General features: G+C 43.9%; 1 protein-coding gene across 5 annotated transcripts in view; it reads right to left on the reverse strand.

Annotated features, from left to right (window-relative positions):
* PROM1 (prominin 1) overlaps window positions 1-18,171 on the reverse strand; it is a 258,262-nt gene that overhangs the window by 136,251 nt on the left and 103,840 nt on the right. For all 5 annotated transcript variants that reach the window (XM_058193311.1, XM_058193310.1, XM_058193309.1 and 2 more), the window contains 2 exons: window positions 4,505-4,625; window positions 3,819-3,882 (listed from right to left, as the gene is read on the reverse strand). In XM_058193311.1, the coding sequence (XP_058049294.1) occupies window positions 3,819-3,882; window positions 4,505-4,625 (185 nt within the window). The remainder of the gene's footprint in view (window positions 1-3,818; window positions 3,883-4,504; window positions 4,626-18,171) is intronic.

Below are 18,171 nucleotides of genomic sequence, written 5' to 3' on the forward strand. Positions count from 1 at the left end.
CACGTAAGTAACCCGGCCCTAAGCCATGGAGCGCTTTAAAGGTTATAACCAGCACCTTGAAGTGCACTCGAAAGACCACAGGTAGCCAGTGCAGCTTGTGCAGGAGTGGTGTTACATGGGAGCCACGGGCGGCTCCCTCTGTCACCCGCGCAGCTGCATTCTGAACCAACTGGAGCCTCCGGATGCCCTTCAAGGGGAGCCCCATGTAGAGAGCATTGCAGTAATCCAAGCAAGAGGTAACAAAAGCATGAGTGACTGTACATAGGGCATCCTGGTCAAGGAAGGGGCGCAACTGGCGAATCAGGCGAACCTGATAAAAAGCTCTCCTGGAGACAGTCGTCAAGTGATCTTCAAAAGACAACTGCCCATCCAGGAGAACGCCTAAGTTGCGCACCCTCTCCATCGGGGCCAATGACTTGCCCCCAACAGTCAGCCGTAGTTGCAGCTGATTGTACCGGGGTGCCAGCATCTACAGCCACTCTGTCTTGGAGGGATTGATTTTGAGCCTGTTTCTCCCCATCCCAACTTTTCTTCCTGCTATTAAATCCTTGCAATGTAACTATGCTTCCTCCGTTGCCGCCATCTAGGAACACTTCTGAAGATGGTCAGCACTCATGAGAGACTTCTTTGCTGCAAAGGCACTTTTGCAGCAGGGAAGTCTCCTACCAGCACTAACCATCTTCTTCAGGAGAGGAGGCAGTGTGACCAAAAGAGGAAATGAGGCACTGAGAACTTGGTTAAAGGCTAAACCATTTAAGTGTCACTACTATTTATTTTGTTTGCTAATGTTCACTCTTCAGAACCTTATATGAAGTTATATTTAATAACATACTGGGAGGTGAGAGAAACTTGGTTAAAGCACTCTGTTCCAGATAGTTAGCTTGGTTGGATTTTCAACATTTTGGCAGGACTGGAGTTCTTCTCTTAGTGGCAAATCCCAACGACGGGATTCCAATGGCAAATGGTGTAATAACGCTAAGGTGATAACAAGTCAGTGCTTCTCTGATATACAGCTTTTGACCCTTTTATTTGTATAGGAAATTTACTTTTATTATTACAGCTGTGTATATTCCTTGTGCAAACAGAGATGAGGCCCTAAATGTACTCTATCATACCATCAGTGACTTACAAACTATTTACTGTATTTTTCAATCTATAAGATGCTCTGGACCAAAAGACGCACATTAGCCTTAGAGGAGGAAAACAAGAAAAAAATATCTGTCTCTGCCTCCCAGTATCCATCCGATATTCATCCAGCAACAGCCTGGTCAGCTTCAGCATGTTATCGCAACCCCAGCATGTGGCTCATAAGGGCTCCGCTCCATTGTGTCCACCACTGTCAACTGAGCTGAGCTCCTGCCGCCTCCGGGGAACCCTGGAGCCTTCGCTGCTGAGCAGCTGATTGGTGGTTATATTGGCCTCTCAGAATACCACTAATCAGCTGTTCTGGGTGGCGGGGATCACTGCCGCCGTTCACTGCCGCCACCTACCACCACCGTTGCCTCCATTCGGCAGTGGTGAATATTTTCTTTTGAGAGCAAGCATCTGAATTTCATTTTTAACGTGTGCTAGTATGTACACAGAAAAAGTGACATCTTTTTCTGTGCCATCTTTTTTTAATTTTTTGTCATATCGGTATATATAGGCATTAACATGAAATGAAATTGCTACAGTATATAATATATAAGCATATATATGGGTATAAGTATGTAATAACTATATTTATTGGATATAATGAAAAGAAACAATAGGACAGGAACGGTAGGCACTTTTGTGCTCTTATGCACGCCCCTTACAGTCCTCTTAGGAATGGGGTAAGGTCAATAGTAGATGCATCTTGTCATAATGACCCCACCAAAAAGGTGCCAGCCTTTAAATTACCATGTCAGCAATGGACAATATGAATAGGATTCGCAAACTGTGTCTGGTGGGACTCTCTGTATAAATGGGGCATAGTATCCTCCCCTATCCGATCTTTTCTTTTATGTACACCAAAAGTGTATGCACCGAGACAAATTCCTTGTGTGTCCAATCACACTTGGCCAATAAAGAATTATATTCTATTCCCTCAGTGTGACTATGAGGTTTCACATCAAACTGTAGATCACATCATTACTGGCTGTAGGGAGTGCATACACTGATCCAGTATCTGATATTTTTTAATATAAGCAACCCTCAGGCCGCAGCTGTTAGGAACCGGGCCGCATGAGTGGCTGGCAAGCATGCACACACGTACAGCTCCACTTGCACAAGTGGTGGGTTCTCTTGCATGTGCATAGATCCACTTCCACATGGGGCGGGCATTGGCACTTGCACTCCAAACTCCATTTGTGCGAGTGGTGCACACTTGCCACTTGTGCAAATGAAGCTGTGCTCACACACACCCCTACTTGTCACAGAGAACCCTTTCCTCTCCCCCACAGGCCGCCAAGATGGAAAGGTTGGAGACTGCTGTTTTATTGTGTTTACTAATCTAGGAGAATGTTTATATATATATATGTGTGTGTGTGTGTGTGTGTGTGTGTGTGTGTGTGTGTGTGTGTGTGTGTGTATGTATGTATGTATATGTATATTGCTAGTCCATGTATGGTGCACCACATGCTAAATAAATACATTTAACAGGAGAAAACATTCCTGGATGGTCATTCTTTGTGAGAGCAGAGTGATGCTTCTTCTTGGGCACAAAAAAAATCCTTTAGAGAAACTACTTTGAAAATAATTTCCTTTACTAACTAGCATTATTCATAGCCTCATAATATTCCAATTGTCCTACAAAAGTTCCTTTAGATCTTAACTCTAGATGTTACACTTAGATGTGTTATTTATCACATTGGTTTTCTGTTATTTAGCATTTTAGACTTACAATGTTTCCCCAAAAATACAACCTATCCCAAAAACAAGCCCTAGCCCGATTTTCACGCCTGTGCCTAAAATAAGCCCTACCCAAAAAAATGAACCCTAGTTATGCCCCGCCCACTGTCTGGTTGCACAAGGTGGGGTGAGGCGCAGGTGTAAAAATTAAGCTAGGGTGGGGGTGGGGGTGGAGGCGTGGCTTCCCCACACACCCCGCACCAACTTACCTAAGGACAGCCACAGCTAGGCCTCCCACACCCTGACACCTGTTGCGCTGCTGCCTGACTTCTTACAGTATAGCTTTTATTGTCATTGTACATCATGTATACAATGAAACTGCAGCCGCTTGTGGCCACTCGCAGTTAGATACCACACGGTGCATCACATTGGTGTCGCCGTTTGTGGCAGAATGCCACATGGCTTGTTGTGCTGGTGCCGCCGCTTATAGGCGCAATGGCACAACGCACCATGCAGTCTTCTGTTGTGAGCAGCAGCACCGGCGTGATGAGCCTTGTGGCATCCGGCTGCAAGTGGCTGCAGAAGAAGTCAGCCAGCAGTGTGACAGGTGTTGGAGTGTGGGCAGTGTGGTTTCAATGGTTGCGAGGCAGTGGGGGGGTGGAGGACAAAATGAGTGGTTGTGTGGAGCTACCCCATGCCTCTCTCTACCTCCTGCTGCAGTCAGCCTCCATGCGGTCGCTGCCTCCTGTGCATGCATGGAGAGGTGGGGCGCCTGGCCAAGCTGGACCTTGTGATAAAAAAAAATAAGACATCCCCGAAAATAAGCCCGAGTGCTGATTTTGGGGCCCAAAAGAAAATAAGACCGTGTCATATTTTCAGGGAAACATGGAAGCATTTAGATAACATACTTCATACATAATGAGAGTGTTGGAATCCTTAGCAAAGTGAAGAGCAAAAACTATGAGAACAAACTCCATCTGATGCAAGTCTCCTAAATATATACTTACTATTAAGATCAGAAAGTGCTTTCTTCTTGGTAGTGTTATACTGATTCACCAAATAGTCGATTTGCTAAAAAGAAAGCAATAAACATAGAATTAACAACATACCCACATATACCAAGGCAGTAATATTCACATAACTTTAAACACTGTTGTCATTTCTGGAAGTCACCTTGCAACATCACAAAAGCTCTTGAATTTTAGCTTTATGAGGTAGATGACACTTCAATGCCCAGTCTACTTCACAGCCTAATTGGGAAATTTTCTCCTAATCATGATGACTATCTAAACTCTTAATATTAACTGCTGGTGAACTTGAGTGGAAGTTTGTGATTACACTCTTGTGTTTTCTAGGGGCATCTGAGGGAAATATATGATCAGACAGATCTTCTACTGCGAGCCATATGCCCCTCAAAAGTTTAGATATCCATTTTTATTATGGCAAGATTCCCATACTTACTGGAAGAGTGTTAAAAACAAAAATGCTGTGCAATATTGCAACTAATGGTGCACACTACAATCAACACAATCAATTATTAAGTGTGAGTTCAGTTTTAAGTGGCATGCTTTTAATAATATTTTTAATATCTCGTACTACAATGCAAATTTAAAATTGAATCCAGTCACGGAATCATTGTATGCCTACTTTCCTAACACCACATGAAGCCACCCAAAGGAAAATGGTACATTACCCCAGGAGTTCCATTCAGGAACATCCGAAGGTCTCTGAAATTATTGTTCATGAGTCCCCTGGATCCTCGGACTTGGCTTGTGAGATGCTGGTTAGCCGCATAGGCAAAAAACACTCCAATACTAGGTAGCAAGAGAGAATACAGAAGAATTATTCTTACTTTTGTAGAATTAAATAATATTGTTAGATATCTGACTCCAGAGCACAGTAAAATTATCAAGGAACTATTTTCTGATATTGAAGTGGCCATATATGATGTTGTCCATTAATATTTGTTTTAGAGAACCAACTTTCTTTAGATAATCCTCAACATGTTTACAACTGAGCCCAAAACTTCTGCTGCTTAACACAGTTGTTAAGTGAATTTTGCAATCTTTTTTGCCAGTTAAGTGAATAGCTGCACTTGTTAAGTTACTAACAGGGTTGTTAAGTGAATCTGGCTTTCCCATTAACTTTGTTTGTCAGAAAATCGCAAAAGGTGATCACATGACCCTGGGACACCGTAACTGTCATAAATAGGAACTAGTTTCTAATTATCCAAATTTTGATCACATGACCATGAGGATGCTGCAACGACTGTAGGTCATGACTTAGTAACAGTCATACTTTTTCAGTGCTGCTGTAACTTCAAATGGTCACAAAATGAATGGTTGTAAATTGAGAACTACTTGTAATGATTTAATCTTATGATAACACTAAAGAATGGTTTTAAGTTCATGTCTTTGGGCAGGGTCCAACTAATCTGTTGAGCTGAATAAGGGAAGTGAGAATTTTAGGAGATTCTGAAAGCTACTGTTGGTAGACTTAAAAGGTAAAGGTAAAGGTTCCCCTCGCACATATGTGCTAGTCATTACCGACTCTAGGAAGCGGTGCTCATCTCCGTTTCAAAGCCAAAGAGCCAGCGCTGTCCAAAGACGTCTCCGTGATCATGTGGCCAGCATGACTCAATGCCAAAGGCGCACGGAACGCTGTTACCTTCCCACCAAAGGTGATGTTGTGACTCATCCTCCCTCCTCTCCTCAGCCGGGCCCCTCCTGTCTCCAACCGGGCCTGTTATCAGACTCCGAGTCTGATAATGAAGATGAACGGCCTGTCATGCCTCCAGCCCCCGGCCCTGGCCCCATGCCCGGAGACATTCCAGGAGTGAAAGGAGTAGGCCAATAAATCTCACTCATACAGCGTGTGTTCCTTTGGCTCAGCTGTCAGAGCAGGAAGCCAGCCAGGTATTGGAATTGCTCGGGCCTACTCCTTCTGACCTCTCCCTTTCCCAGACAGCAGATCCAGCTGAAGACAATTCAAAGTGGGGAGGATCCTCGCTTCTGGAGATCTGTGAGGCGACACCAGCAGAAGGAAGGGAGGGGCAGGCCTGGATAAATGCTGAGTCATGGAGCCACACCCCACAGCCTATATAAAGAACCTGCTTTTGGCATTCCAAACTTGAGTCAAGCAAAGTCTTATTGAGTTTGCTGATACCGGACCCTATTGCTGAAGTCACTTGGACTCCTGCCTGCCCTGATAAACCTCGAAGGAACTTGGCAAGCTGCAGAGGCTTTGTTGCCAAGTTTGTTACAGAATTCCTTGACTCGTTCGTCGGAGTGGGGGGTGGGATACGACAGGTGGTCCCTATTTTTTCTACTTGCATTTTTACGTGCTTTCGAAACTGCTAGGTTGGCAGAAGCCGCCTTGAAAGAGGCGGTGGTGAGACCCCTCCTCAAGAAGCCTTCCCTGGACCCAGCTATTTTGGGTAATTATCGTCCAGTCTCCAACCTTCGCTTTGTGGCGAAGGTTGTAGAGTGTGTGGTGGCATGGCAGCTTCCCCGGTACCTGGATGAAGCCGTCTATCTAGACCCATTCCAGTCCGGCTTCCGGTCCGGATATAGCATGGAGACAGCTTTGGTCGCGTTGGTGGATGACCTCTGGAGGGCCAGGGATAGGGGTTGTTCCTCTGCCCTGGTCCTGTTAGATCTCTCAGCGGCTTTTGATACCATCGACCATGGTATCCTGCTGCACCGGTTGGAGAGTTTGGGAGTGGGAGGCACCGTTTATCGGTGGTTCTCCTCCTATCTCTCTGACCGGTCGCAGACGGTGTTGACAGGGGAGCAGAGATCGACCGCGAGGCCGATTACTTGTTGGGTGCCTCAGGGGTCGATTCTCTCGCCTCTCCTGTTCAACATGTATATGAAGCCGTTGGGTGAGGTCATCAGTGGCTTTGGGGTGAGTTACCAGCTGTACGCTGATGATACTCAGCTGTACTTTTCCACCCCGGGCCACCCCAACGAAGCTGTCGAAGTGCTGTCCCGGTGCCTGGAAGCCATACGGGTCTGGATGGGGAGAAACAGACTCAAGCTCAATCCATCCAAGACGGAGTGGCTATGGATGCCGGCACCCCGGTACAGTCAGCTGCAACCGCAGCTGACTGTTGGGGGCGAGTCATTGGCCCCAACAGAAAGGATGCGCAACTTGGGCGTTCTCCTGGATGGACGGCTGTCGTTTGAAGACCATTTAGCGGCCGTCTCCAGGACAGCTTTTTACCAGGTCCGCCTGGTTCACCAGTTGTGCCCCTTTCTTGACCGGGATGCCTTATGCACGGTCACTCACGCTCTTGTCACTTCCCATCTGGATTATTGCAATGCTCTCTACATGGGGCTACCCCTGAAGTGCACTTGGAGGCTTCAGTTAGTCCAGAATGCAGCTGCGCAGGTGATTGAGGGAGCCACACATTGCTCCCATGTAACACCGCTCCTGCGCAGTCTGCACTGGCTACCTGTGGTCTTTCGGGTGCACTTCAAGGTGTTGGTTACCACCTTTAAAGCGCTCCATGGCTTAGGGCCCGGGTACTTACGGGACCGCCTGCTGTTACCTTATGCCTCCCACCGACCCGTACGCTCACACAGAGAGGGTCTTCTCAGGGTGCCGTCCACCAAGCAATGTCGGCTGGCGGCCCCCAGGGGAAGGGCCTTCTCTGTTGGAGCACCTACCCTCTGGAACAGACTTCCCCCTGGTTTGCATCAATTACCTGACCTTCAGACCTTTTGCCGTGAATTGAAAACGCACTTGTTTATCCAAGCGGGACTGGCTTAATTTTTTAAATTTTCTGAATTTTAATAATTTTAATTGGGGTATTTTATTTATGGGTCAAATTTGACGGTTTTAAATTTTCGGCCACTTATAGAATATGTTATTTTAACTGTTGTTTTAATTTATATATTGTATTGTTTTAAATCTGGCTGTACACCGCCCTGAGTCCTTCGGGAGAAGGGCGGTATAAAAATCTAAATAATAAAATAAATAAAGAAGCTGAAACAAGTAACGGGAGCTCACCCCATTACACAGCAGCACTAGGGATTCGAACCGCTAAGCTGCCGACATTTCGATCGACAAGCTCAACGTCCTAGCCCCTGAGCCACTCAGTCAACAAAAAATAACAATATTCAATACATCTGAGTTGTTTCGTATTGTTAAATCAGCATCCACAATCTCCTTTTAGGTATTCCTGGAGGAAAAGACTTCACAAGTTTTACAGTTGCGATTTAAAATGAAAATTGGTAGATAATACCTATGATGTTCCTAGCAAATAGATATTTTAGGGACATAAAAGCAGAATGCAAATGGTAAACATAAAAAGAACAGATTGTAAAGGAATCATCTTAATAAGGAAACACCCAGATTGAAGATCTTCAAAGATGCAGATGGAGCTGCCTGAATTGAAGAATGTCTTTAAAACTGCTCAGGATGAGGAAGAATGGAGAAGATCCATCAAAAGGCCTCTAAGCCATTGTGTCACCACTGTATTTTGCCCTTTGCTCAAGAGGCAATAACACCCAGGGGAAGGATAAGAGAGGGACATCTTCACTGGGATCCAGTATAGTTTAGTTGCCTAATTTTTTTTATTTAATTTACCCATTTTATTAAATTTATTATGACCACCTACTTCAAAAGACTCTGGGCAACCATAAGAAATATCACCAGGTAGGATTCTTGGAGTTTGAAAAGTTGTGATTGTATGATTCCTAATCAACTAGGCAGCTCATTGGGAACTAAAATGTGTTGCTTAGGAAGGATTCTCATCTTTTCCCAGATTTCCTCTTTAGCCTAGATGACTTAGACTTGTCATACCAGATACATGGAGTCTCCATGTTCAGAAGCCTGATAACTTTAAATATGACTTACTGAAAGGGAAGGTACAAGTAATAATAATAATAATAATAATAATTATTATTATTATTATTATTATTATTATTATTATTATTATTATTATTATTATTATTATTATTATTATTATTTAATTTGTATACCGCCCTTCTCCCGGAGGACTCAGGGCGGTGAACAGGCAGATAAAATAAAAACAATACATTTCAATAAAAACAATATTTAAAAAACTTATTCCAATAGCCTAAATTTAAAATACAATACGAAATATAAAATAAACCCCAATAAAATCCATATTTAAAACCCTATTAAGCCAGTCCTGCTCGAAAGAATAGATATGTTTTAAGCTCGCGGCGAAAGGTCCGGAGGTCTGGAAGTTGTCGAAGTCCTGGGGGAAGCTCATTCCAGAGGGTAGGTGCCCCACAGAGAAGGCTCTCCCCTGGGGTCGCCAGCCTGCACTGTCTGGCTGACGGCACCCTGAGGAGGCCCTCTATGAGAGCGTGCAGTCGGTGGGAGACATGTGGTAACAGAAGGCGGTCCCAAGATATCCCGGTCCTATGCCATGGAGCGCTTTAAAGGTGGTAAACAACACCTTGAAGTGCACTCGAAAACCACAGGTAGCCAGTGCAGCCTCGCAGGATCGGTGTTATATGGGAGCCACGAGTGGCTCCTCTATCACCCGCTGGCTGCATTCTGAACTAACTGAAGTCTCCGGGTGCACCCCAAAGGGAGCCCCATGTAGAGAGCATTACAGTAGTCCAGGCGAGAAGTGACGAGGGCATGAGTGACCGTGCATAAGGCATCCCGGTCTAGAAAGGGGCGCAACTGGCGGACCAGGCGAACCTGGTAAAAAGCTCTCCTGGAGACGGTCGCCAAATGATCTTCAAAGGACAACCGTCCATCCAGGAGAACCCCCAAATTGCGCACCCTCTCCATTGGGGCCAATGATTCGCCCCCAACAGTCAGCCGCGGTTGCAGCTGACTGTACCGGGATGCCAGCATCCACAGCCACTCAGTCTTGGAGGGGTTGAGCTTGAGCCTGTTTCTCCCCATCCAGACCCGTACGGCCTCCACACACCGAGACAACACTTCAACAGCTTCATTGGGGTGGTCAGGGGTGGAAATGTACAGCTGGGTGTCATCCGCGTACAGTTGATAACTCACCCCAAAACTACTGATGACCTCGCCCAGCGGCTTCATGTAGATGTTGAACAGGAGAGGCGAGAGAATCGACCCCTGTGGCACCCCACAAAGGAGGCGCCTCGAGGTCGACCTCTGCCCCCCTGCCAACACCGTCTGCGATCGGTCGGAGAGATAGGATGAGAACCACCGAAATACGGTGCCTCCCACACCCAATCCCTCCAACCGTCGCAGCAGGATACCATAGTCGATGGTATCAAAAGCCGCTGAGAGATCAAGGAGAACCAGGGCAGAGGAATAACCTCTATCCTGGGCCCTCCAGAGGTCATCCACCAATGCGACCAAAGCTGTCTCCGTGCTGTACCTGGGTCGGAAACCGGACTGGAACGGGTCTAGATAGACAGATTCATCCAGGTACTGGGGTAACTGGTGTGCCACCACACTCTCAACAACCTTCGCCACAAAGCGAAGGTTGGAGACTGGACGATAGTTACTCAAAACAGCTGGGTCCAGGGAAGGCTTCTTGAGGAGGGGTCTCACCACCGCCTCTTTCAAGGCGGTGGGAACAACACCCTCCCTCAGAGAAGCGTTAACAATCCCCTGGAGCCAGCCTCGAGTAACCTCCCGGGTGGCCAGCACCAACCAGGAGGGACACGGGTCTAATAAACATGTGGTGGCATTCAGCCGCCCCAGCAACCTGTCCATGTCCTCGGGAGCCACAGGGTCAAACTCCTCCCAGATGGTCTCAACAAGACTAGCCTCCGTCACCTCGCCCGAAACTACCCAGTTTTGGTCCAGACCGTCCCGAAGCTGAGCGATTTTGTCAAACAGATACCTGCTGAAATCCTCAGCACAACCCTGTAAGGGGTCATCGCAACCCTCCTGGTTAAGGAGGGAGCGAGTCACCCTAAACAGGGCGGCTGGGCGGTTCTCTGCTGACGCAATGAGGGTAGAGACATAGGCCCGCTTGGCCTCCCTCAATGCCACTAGATAGGTCTGAGTAAAAGACCTAACTAGTGTTCGGTCAGCTTCAGAACGGCCGGACCTCCACGCGCTCTCTAGGCGTCTTCTCCGGCGTTTCATCTCCCTCAGCTCCTCGGAAAACCAAGGAGCTGGTTGAGATCTACGCCGGGTCAGACGCCGCAAAGGCACGACACGGTCCAAGGCGCCCACCGCAGCCTGTTCCCAGGCCGCAACAAGCTCCTCGGCCGAGCCGAGTCATAACTGCAGCATAATGTTTTGTTTCCCTGTCATACAATTATGTAAAATAAGATGATGGGATGATTATACCTTGATATGTGACAGTGGGGACACTTACATGAAATGCTTCTAAATAGTATTCCAGCACTTGATATAGCTAGAAAAATAGCATTATTTCTGATTCTGATTTTCAGGACTGCATTTTAATTAATTTATGTATAAGAGAGGGACAGCATCAAAATCACAAGAAGTAACAAAGAATTGGTAGCTGTCTTCTGGTAGTTGAGGGACTGACGGGTCCTTGGTGCTCTCTGAGCTTGCTTCTGACTGCTAATTGATGTTTGTGGATGCATTCTGCCAGTCTTCTGCCTATTTGTCCTACATAGTGGTTGTTGTATGTTATAGCTAACTCCTGTTTTTTGATTCTGAGGTTGTTGGGTCTTTTGGCCTGCTTAAGATGTTTTGAAGAGCTTTAGTTGCCTTGTGTGCTATGCTGATTCCATGTGATTGTGCTGTATTGGATTGAGTGGTCAGGGACTTTTTGATAAAGTTGCGTGGATTTCCATTTTGTTCTTTTTTTTGCTGTTCCGCAAAAAGGACAAACAGGCAGAAGACTGGCAGAACGCATCCATGAACATCAATTAGCAGTCAGAAGACACGATGAAAATTCTTTAATTTCACAACATATAGATAGATTTAACCATTGTTTTAATTGGGAAAATGTAACCATTCTAGACCAAGCCAAGTCCAAAACTGCCAGGGAATTTCTAGAAGACTGTCACTCTTTTTTTTTTTTTGGGAATTTATATCCCGCCCTTCTCCGAAGACTCAGGCGGCTTACATTGTGTAAGGCAATAATCTCTGTATATCTTTGTATATTTATATACAAAGTCAACTTATTGCTCCCCCAACAATCTGGGTCCTCATTTTACCTACCTTATAAAGGATGGAAGGATGAGTCAACCTTGGGCCTGATGGGACTCGAGCCTGCAGTAATTGTAATTGCAGGCAGCTGTGTGTTAATAACAGGCTCCATTAGCCTGGTGAGCCACTTCCCAGCCCTTGACAAATCAGTGGCCTGGTGAGCCACTTCCCAGCTCTTGACAAATCAGCTCTCAATAGACACATAGACATTAACACAGTGGTGAAATTCAAAAATTTTCCCTGCCAGTTCTGTGGACATGGCTTGGTTGTCATGTGACTGGGTGGGCATGGCTTGATCTCATGGCTTGTGGACAAACCTTGTCAGCAAACACAAACGCTGAGACGAATGATAGCCAGGGTGGAATAATGCTTTATTGCTGCTGTAAATTAGATCCTAGGAAACGTGGAGTTCACACAGTTCAAAGTCAGTGCTGAGAACATCCGCCTCTCAGTGCGTTTTATAGAGCCGCACCACCCCTCCCATCACGCCCCGACGATCAGATGGGCTTTCCTCAGCTGTGAAGCATTTTCAAACGAACCACCGTTCCTCTGCATTGGCCCTGTGACGGCATCAATCCCCTCCATTCCTTTCTCTGATACGCTCCGTTCCTTTCTTCCGGCTTCCCAACCAGCTACACCTAGTGCCACCTTCACCGTACCCCATGAAACGACACCCACTCTGCATCCAGCCATTTCAGCAGCCTCCATTTCTCCTTCCCTTCCCTGCAGTGTCAAGCGAGACGATGGGCTCGCTAGGCGGCTCCCCTTTACCAGGAGTCCCCCTGTAAGAGATAAAGCGGGCATATTAACAGCAGCTCTTGGTTTCTGTGGGTTCTCCCTATGGAATTGTCTTACTAGCCGATTGGCATTAATATCCTCTACTGCCACCCAGGATGCCTCTTCATAAGGGTAACCCTTCCACCATATGAGATATATGATTTTGCCCCAGTAAATTTTGGAGTTTAAGATCTTGTCTATTTCATAATATTCACCCATTATGGGTCCAGGGTGTTCTGGAGTGTCCCTTATTGCTGTCACAGGTTTTAAGAGACTGCTATGGAACACAGGGTGGATTTTACCCAATAGTGGTGGAAGTTTAGGGTGACGGTCACAGGGTTAATGACTTTGGTTACGGTGAATGGACCCAAATATTTCAATCCCAGTTTTTGGTTTGGTATTCTTAATTTTATGTATTTAGTAGAAAGATATACATGATCCCCTATCTGGAATGGTTTCTGCTCTCTTCCTATCTGCTTGACACTTGTATTCTTTTGCTGCTTTATTTAATGCTGTCTTGACTTGCAGTCACAGTGTTCGTATCCGATCAGCCCATTCACTAGGCAGGGTTCCTGTATCGGATGGGCATCTCCAGCTCCGGTATAGCCAGGAATTCCCGACCCATAACTATTTGAAAAGGGGTAAACCCAGTACTGAGGTGTACCACGTTATTATAAGCTACCTCAGCAAATGGCAACAAGGACGACCAGTCTGATTGTTGATATGAGATATAACATCTCAAGTAGCATTCCACCATAGTGTTGGCTCTCTCAACTGAACCGTTGCTGCTAGGGTGGAAGGCTGAATTGAGTCCTTGTGTCGACTGTATGAAATTCCTACAGAACCTGGCCGTAAATTGTACCCATCTATCTGAGATAATCTGACAGGGTACTCCGTGTAAGTGGTATATATGTTGGATGAATAGTTTTGCTAACCGTCTGGCTAACGGTAGCCCACTACATGGTATAAAGTGTGCCTGTTTTGAGAACAGGTCTATGACAGTCCATATTACCATGTTGCTGTTGCTTTCCAGAAGATCCACGATGAAGTCCATGGCAATTTCATCCCACAGTCTACTAGGATTGGCTACGAATTGCTACAGTCCAAGAGGTTTTCCTGGTCTCGGTTTGGTCTTGGCACAGATATGACAACCTTTCACATAGTTTTCTATGTCGACGCGCATTTGCGGCACGTCGAAACCCAAGTGACTGGCAGACTTGACATCATGGTACCTTTGTAGGATACAGCCGCACAGTTCTTTTGGGATGTACAATCTGTCACCCTTCCAGGCTAACCCATCCCTATGGATTAATAGGTTTCTATTGTCTCTTAACCAGGTATCTGCACTTAAGGCATTCCGAATCTCCTCCTCCCAATCATGAGGTGTATTGGTAGCGGCTGCTTTCCTAGCTGGTTGCTCGTTGGGTATCAATGCCTGTACTATATCGTCTCGTTTACTATTAAACTGTGGCATGCAAAATAACACATCTGCCAGGAAGTTCCTGCCTGCAGGTATGTATTTCAAAACAAAATTAAATCTTTGAAAATATTTTGCCCATTGTACTTGTTTGAGCAATAGTTTCCTAGGGGTTTGTAATTCCATTAAATTCCTATGATCCGTCCAGACTTCAAACTGATTTTTCACCCCTTCCAGTAAATTCCGCCAGATAAGGAGCGCCCAGCGGACAGTGAATACCTCCTTCTTTCAGATCATCCACCCTCTCTCTGTGGCCATAAACTTCTTAGATGTATATGCACATGGCTGTAAGTGGCCGTGTTCACTGGTCTGCAACAGCACGGCCTGACAGCCACATCACTGGTGTCTGCCTGAACTATGAATGGCCTCTGCTGGTTAGGGTGTTGCAGTATGGGCTCGCATGCGAACTGTGCCTTCAAGTCTTCAAAGGCCTTCTGACACTTGGGAGTCCATACTATTCGCTGGCCCGGGTTTGTTTTCATGGTGACTCCTCTTGTGCGTAGAAGATCAGAAAGAGGTAAGGCTATTTGAGCAAATGATGGGATAAATTGCCTATAAAAGTTAGCAAAACCGAGGAAACTCTGCAACTGCTTCCTAGTTCCCAGGGCTTGCCACTCCAATACTGCTGTAACCTTTTTAGGATCCATCCCCAACCCCTCTTGCGATATTCTATACCCTAAGTAATCTAGTTTGGTCTGGTGGAATTCATATTTCGACACCTTAACAAACAACTTGGCCTCCAGCAGTTTCTTCAATACATGGCATACTAACTTTGTATGCTCCTCTATAGTGTCAGTATAGATAGGTATATCATCAAGATACACCAACACACCCGGTCTTCCGGTCTGACTCCGCTGCGTTGAAAAGCAGTCTTGTTTAGACTGCTAACTCCTTAGTCTGTAGAGCTGTCAGGACATCGTAAATCAATTGTCCAACAGCTTGTAAATCTCCCTCGGGCAAAGAGGGAGAGATGAGCATTCAGGCTGAAGTTGAGACACCCAAAAAAGCCACAGAAAAAGTTTCTGGAGGCTTGAGGGGAGTGCTCCTTCCATAGCCTGAAAAGCTTCAGACTCAGAGGGGCATCTGCCTTCTGGCAGAAAAAATTTAGCGTCCAGTCTCCGCGGCAGAAATTGATTTATAATGGATTGTAACGCGGACAGAGCAGAAACTGGAGTTCTAGCATTTGTTTGTAAGAAGACTGCAAGCCCCTGAGGATATATTTGTTGCGAAGATAGGAGAGAAGAAAGCAAATGGTGTTTTGTGGAATGTGTGTATTGGAAACGAAAGTTAAGGAAATGCTTATTAACAGCTAGTGTGGAACTAGAAGATATACAAGAAGACACTGACTAAATGGAAGAAATGAGAATTTTATGATTTATATTTTTTCTTCTTCTTTGGGATTATAGTGATTTAGAAGAAAAGTTTTTTGAATTTTTCTTTTTTAACCTCTTTTTGTCCGTTATTAGGTTATATTTTGGCTTAAAATGGCTTTTAAGCAAATAGTACCAAAAGTCACTAAAAACTTTGAAATTTCTTCAGTTCAGATTCGAAAATTAAAAGAAGAAGTTAAAGAGGAATTAAGAAATTCTTTACAGGAGTTTTTGGAGATTCGTTTTTCAGAAATAGATCAAAAATTTGATGAAATAGAGAAAGAGATGTTGGATTTTAAGGAAGTGGTGGAAGAGCAGAAGAGGGAAATGAAAATGGTAAAGGATACAATTTCGCAAATATTAAGCTCTTGCATTCAGATGGAAGATAATCTTGAAGAAATTAATAAATCTAATTTAGAGTTGCAAAGGAAAATAGAGGAAATTCAAAAGAATCAAAACAATTGGAACTTAGATAATAAGATGGAAGATATACAGGCAAAGGTAGATAGTGCAGATGAAGAAAGAGTAATATTACAATATAGATTAATGGAATGAGACTATTGCCTTATACACTGTAAACTGCCCTGAATCTTCGGAGAAGGGCGGGATATAAATGTAAATTTAAAAAAAAAATATGCTATAAAGGTGAGGGGGTTGAGGGAAAGTAGGAAGGAAAATTTAAAAGATATATTTTCGCAAGCCTTTGCTCAGATAAAGGGTGTGGAGCCAGAAGACTTTGAGATTAATATTGAAAGAATTTATCGTGTTAATTCTTGATGGGCAAGACAAAATAGATTACCAAGGGATGTGGTTATTTATTTTACAACTAAAAAGATTAGGTATGAAATCTTGCAAGCCTTTTATAAAAATAAATTTCAAATATTGGGACAAGATATAAAAATGATGAAGGAAAACTTCCGGTATGGCTCTGCTTCATGGAGAGCAGCTATGATTTAGCTGCTAAATCCCTAGTCAGTAGAGCTGTCAGGACATCGTAAATCTGTGTCCAACAGCTTGGAATTCTCTCCTTCGGGCAAAGAAGGAAAGATGAGCATTCAGGTTTGAAGTTGAGATACCCTAATAAGCTTCTAAGGCTTACGGGGAGTTCTCCTTCCATAGCCTGATAAGCTCCTGGCTGGGCGAGGCTTCTGCCTTTATGGCGGACAAACAAAGCGTCCAATTTCCACGGCTGGAGTTGATTTATGATGGACTGTAACGTGGACGGAGCAGAAACTGGAGTTTTAACACTTGTTTGTAAGAAGACTGCAAGCCCCTGAGGATATATTTGCTGCGAAGATAGGGAGAAGAAAGCAAATGGCGGTTTTGTGGAATGTGTGTATTGAAAACAAAAGTTAAAGTTAACAGCTAGTGTCGAAATAGAAGATATATAGGAATGATTAAATGGAAGAAACGAGAATCTTATGATTTATATTTTTTCTTCTTCTTTGGGATTATAGTGATTTAGAAGAAAAGTTTTTTGAATTTTTCTTTTTTAATTTTTTTTTTCTTCTTCTTGGTCCATTATCAAGCTATATTTTAAAAAAAAATTGGCTTTTAAGCAAATAGTGCCAAAAGTCATTAAAAACTTTGAAATTTCTTCAGCTCAGATTCAAAAATTAAAAGAAGAAATTAAAAAGGAATTAAGAAATTCTTTACAGGAGTTTTTGGAGAGTCATTTTTTAGAAATAGATCAAAAATTTGATGAAATAAAGAAAGAGATGTTGGATTTTAAGGAAGTGGTGGAAGAGCAGAAGAGGGAAATGAAAATGGTAAAGGATGCAATTGCGCAAATATTGAGCTCTTGTATTCAGATGGAGGATGATCTTGCAGAAATTAATAAAGCTAATTTAGAGTTGCAAAGGAAAATAGAAGAAACTCAAAAAAATCAAAACAATTGGAACTTAGATAATAAGATGGAAGATATACAGGCAAAGGTAGATAGGGCAGATGAAGAAAGAGTAATATTACAATATAGATTAATGGAATATGCTATAAGGGTGAGGGGGTTGAAACAAAATAGGAAGGAAAATTTAAAGGAGATTTTTACGCAAGCCTTTGCTCAGATAAAGGGTGTGGAGCCGGAAGATTTTGAGACTAATATTGAAAGAATTTATCGTGTTAATTCTTGGTGGGCAAGACAAAATAGAGTACTGAGGGATGTGGTTATTTATTTTACAACTAAAAAGGTTAGGTATGAAATTTTGCAAGCCTTTTATACAAATAAATTCCAAATATTGGGGCAAGATATAAAAATGATGAAGGAAATTCCTCCTAAAATGTTAAGAAAGAGAAGAGAATTTGCTTTTTTAGTGGATGAGTTTAAGAAACATCAGATATATTTTAGATGGGAAGTCCCAATGGGTTTGTCAGTGAATTTTAGAGGCAGAAAGTATTTTCTTAATTCAGTTATGAAAGCGAGACATTTTTATATTAATGTTTTAAAGAGTGGGAATCCTTTGTTGTTAGATGCTAAGTTAATTGGTTTGGAAATGATGGAAAATAGAATGGGAGAGGGGAGGAATGTTTAAGATGTGAATATGATGATTATGGTTAATTTTTGGAATTGATTTGTTTAGGATATAAATTATAGGATTTTTGTTATTTGCTATTCGTATAGTATAAATTTATGGG

The sequence above is a fragment of the Ahaetulla prasina genome, chromosome 8, assembly GCF_028640845.1.
Source record: "Ahaetulla prasina isolate Xishuangbanna chromosome 8, ASM2864084v1, whole genome shotgun sequence".
NCBI classification, from domain to species: Eukaryota; Metazoa; Chordata; class Lepidosauria; order Squamata; family Colubridae; genus Ahaetulla; species Ahaetulla prasina.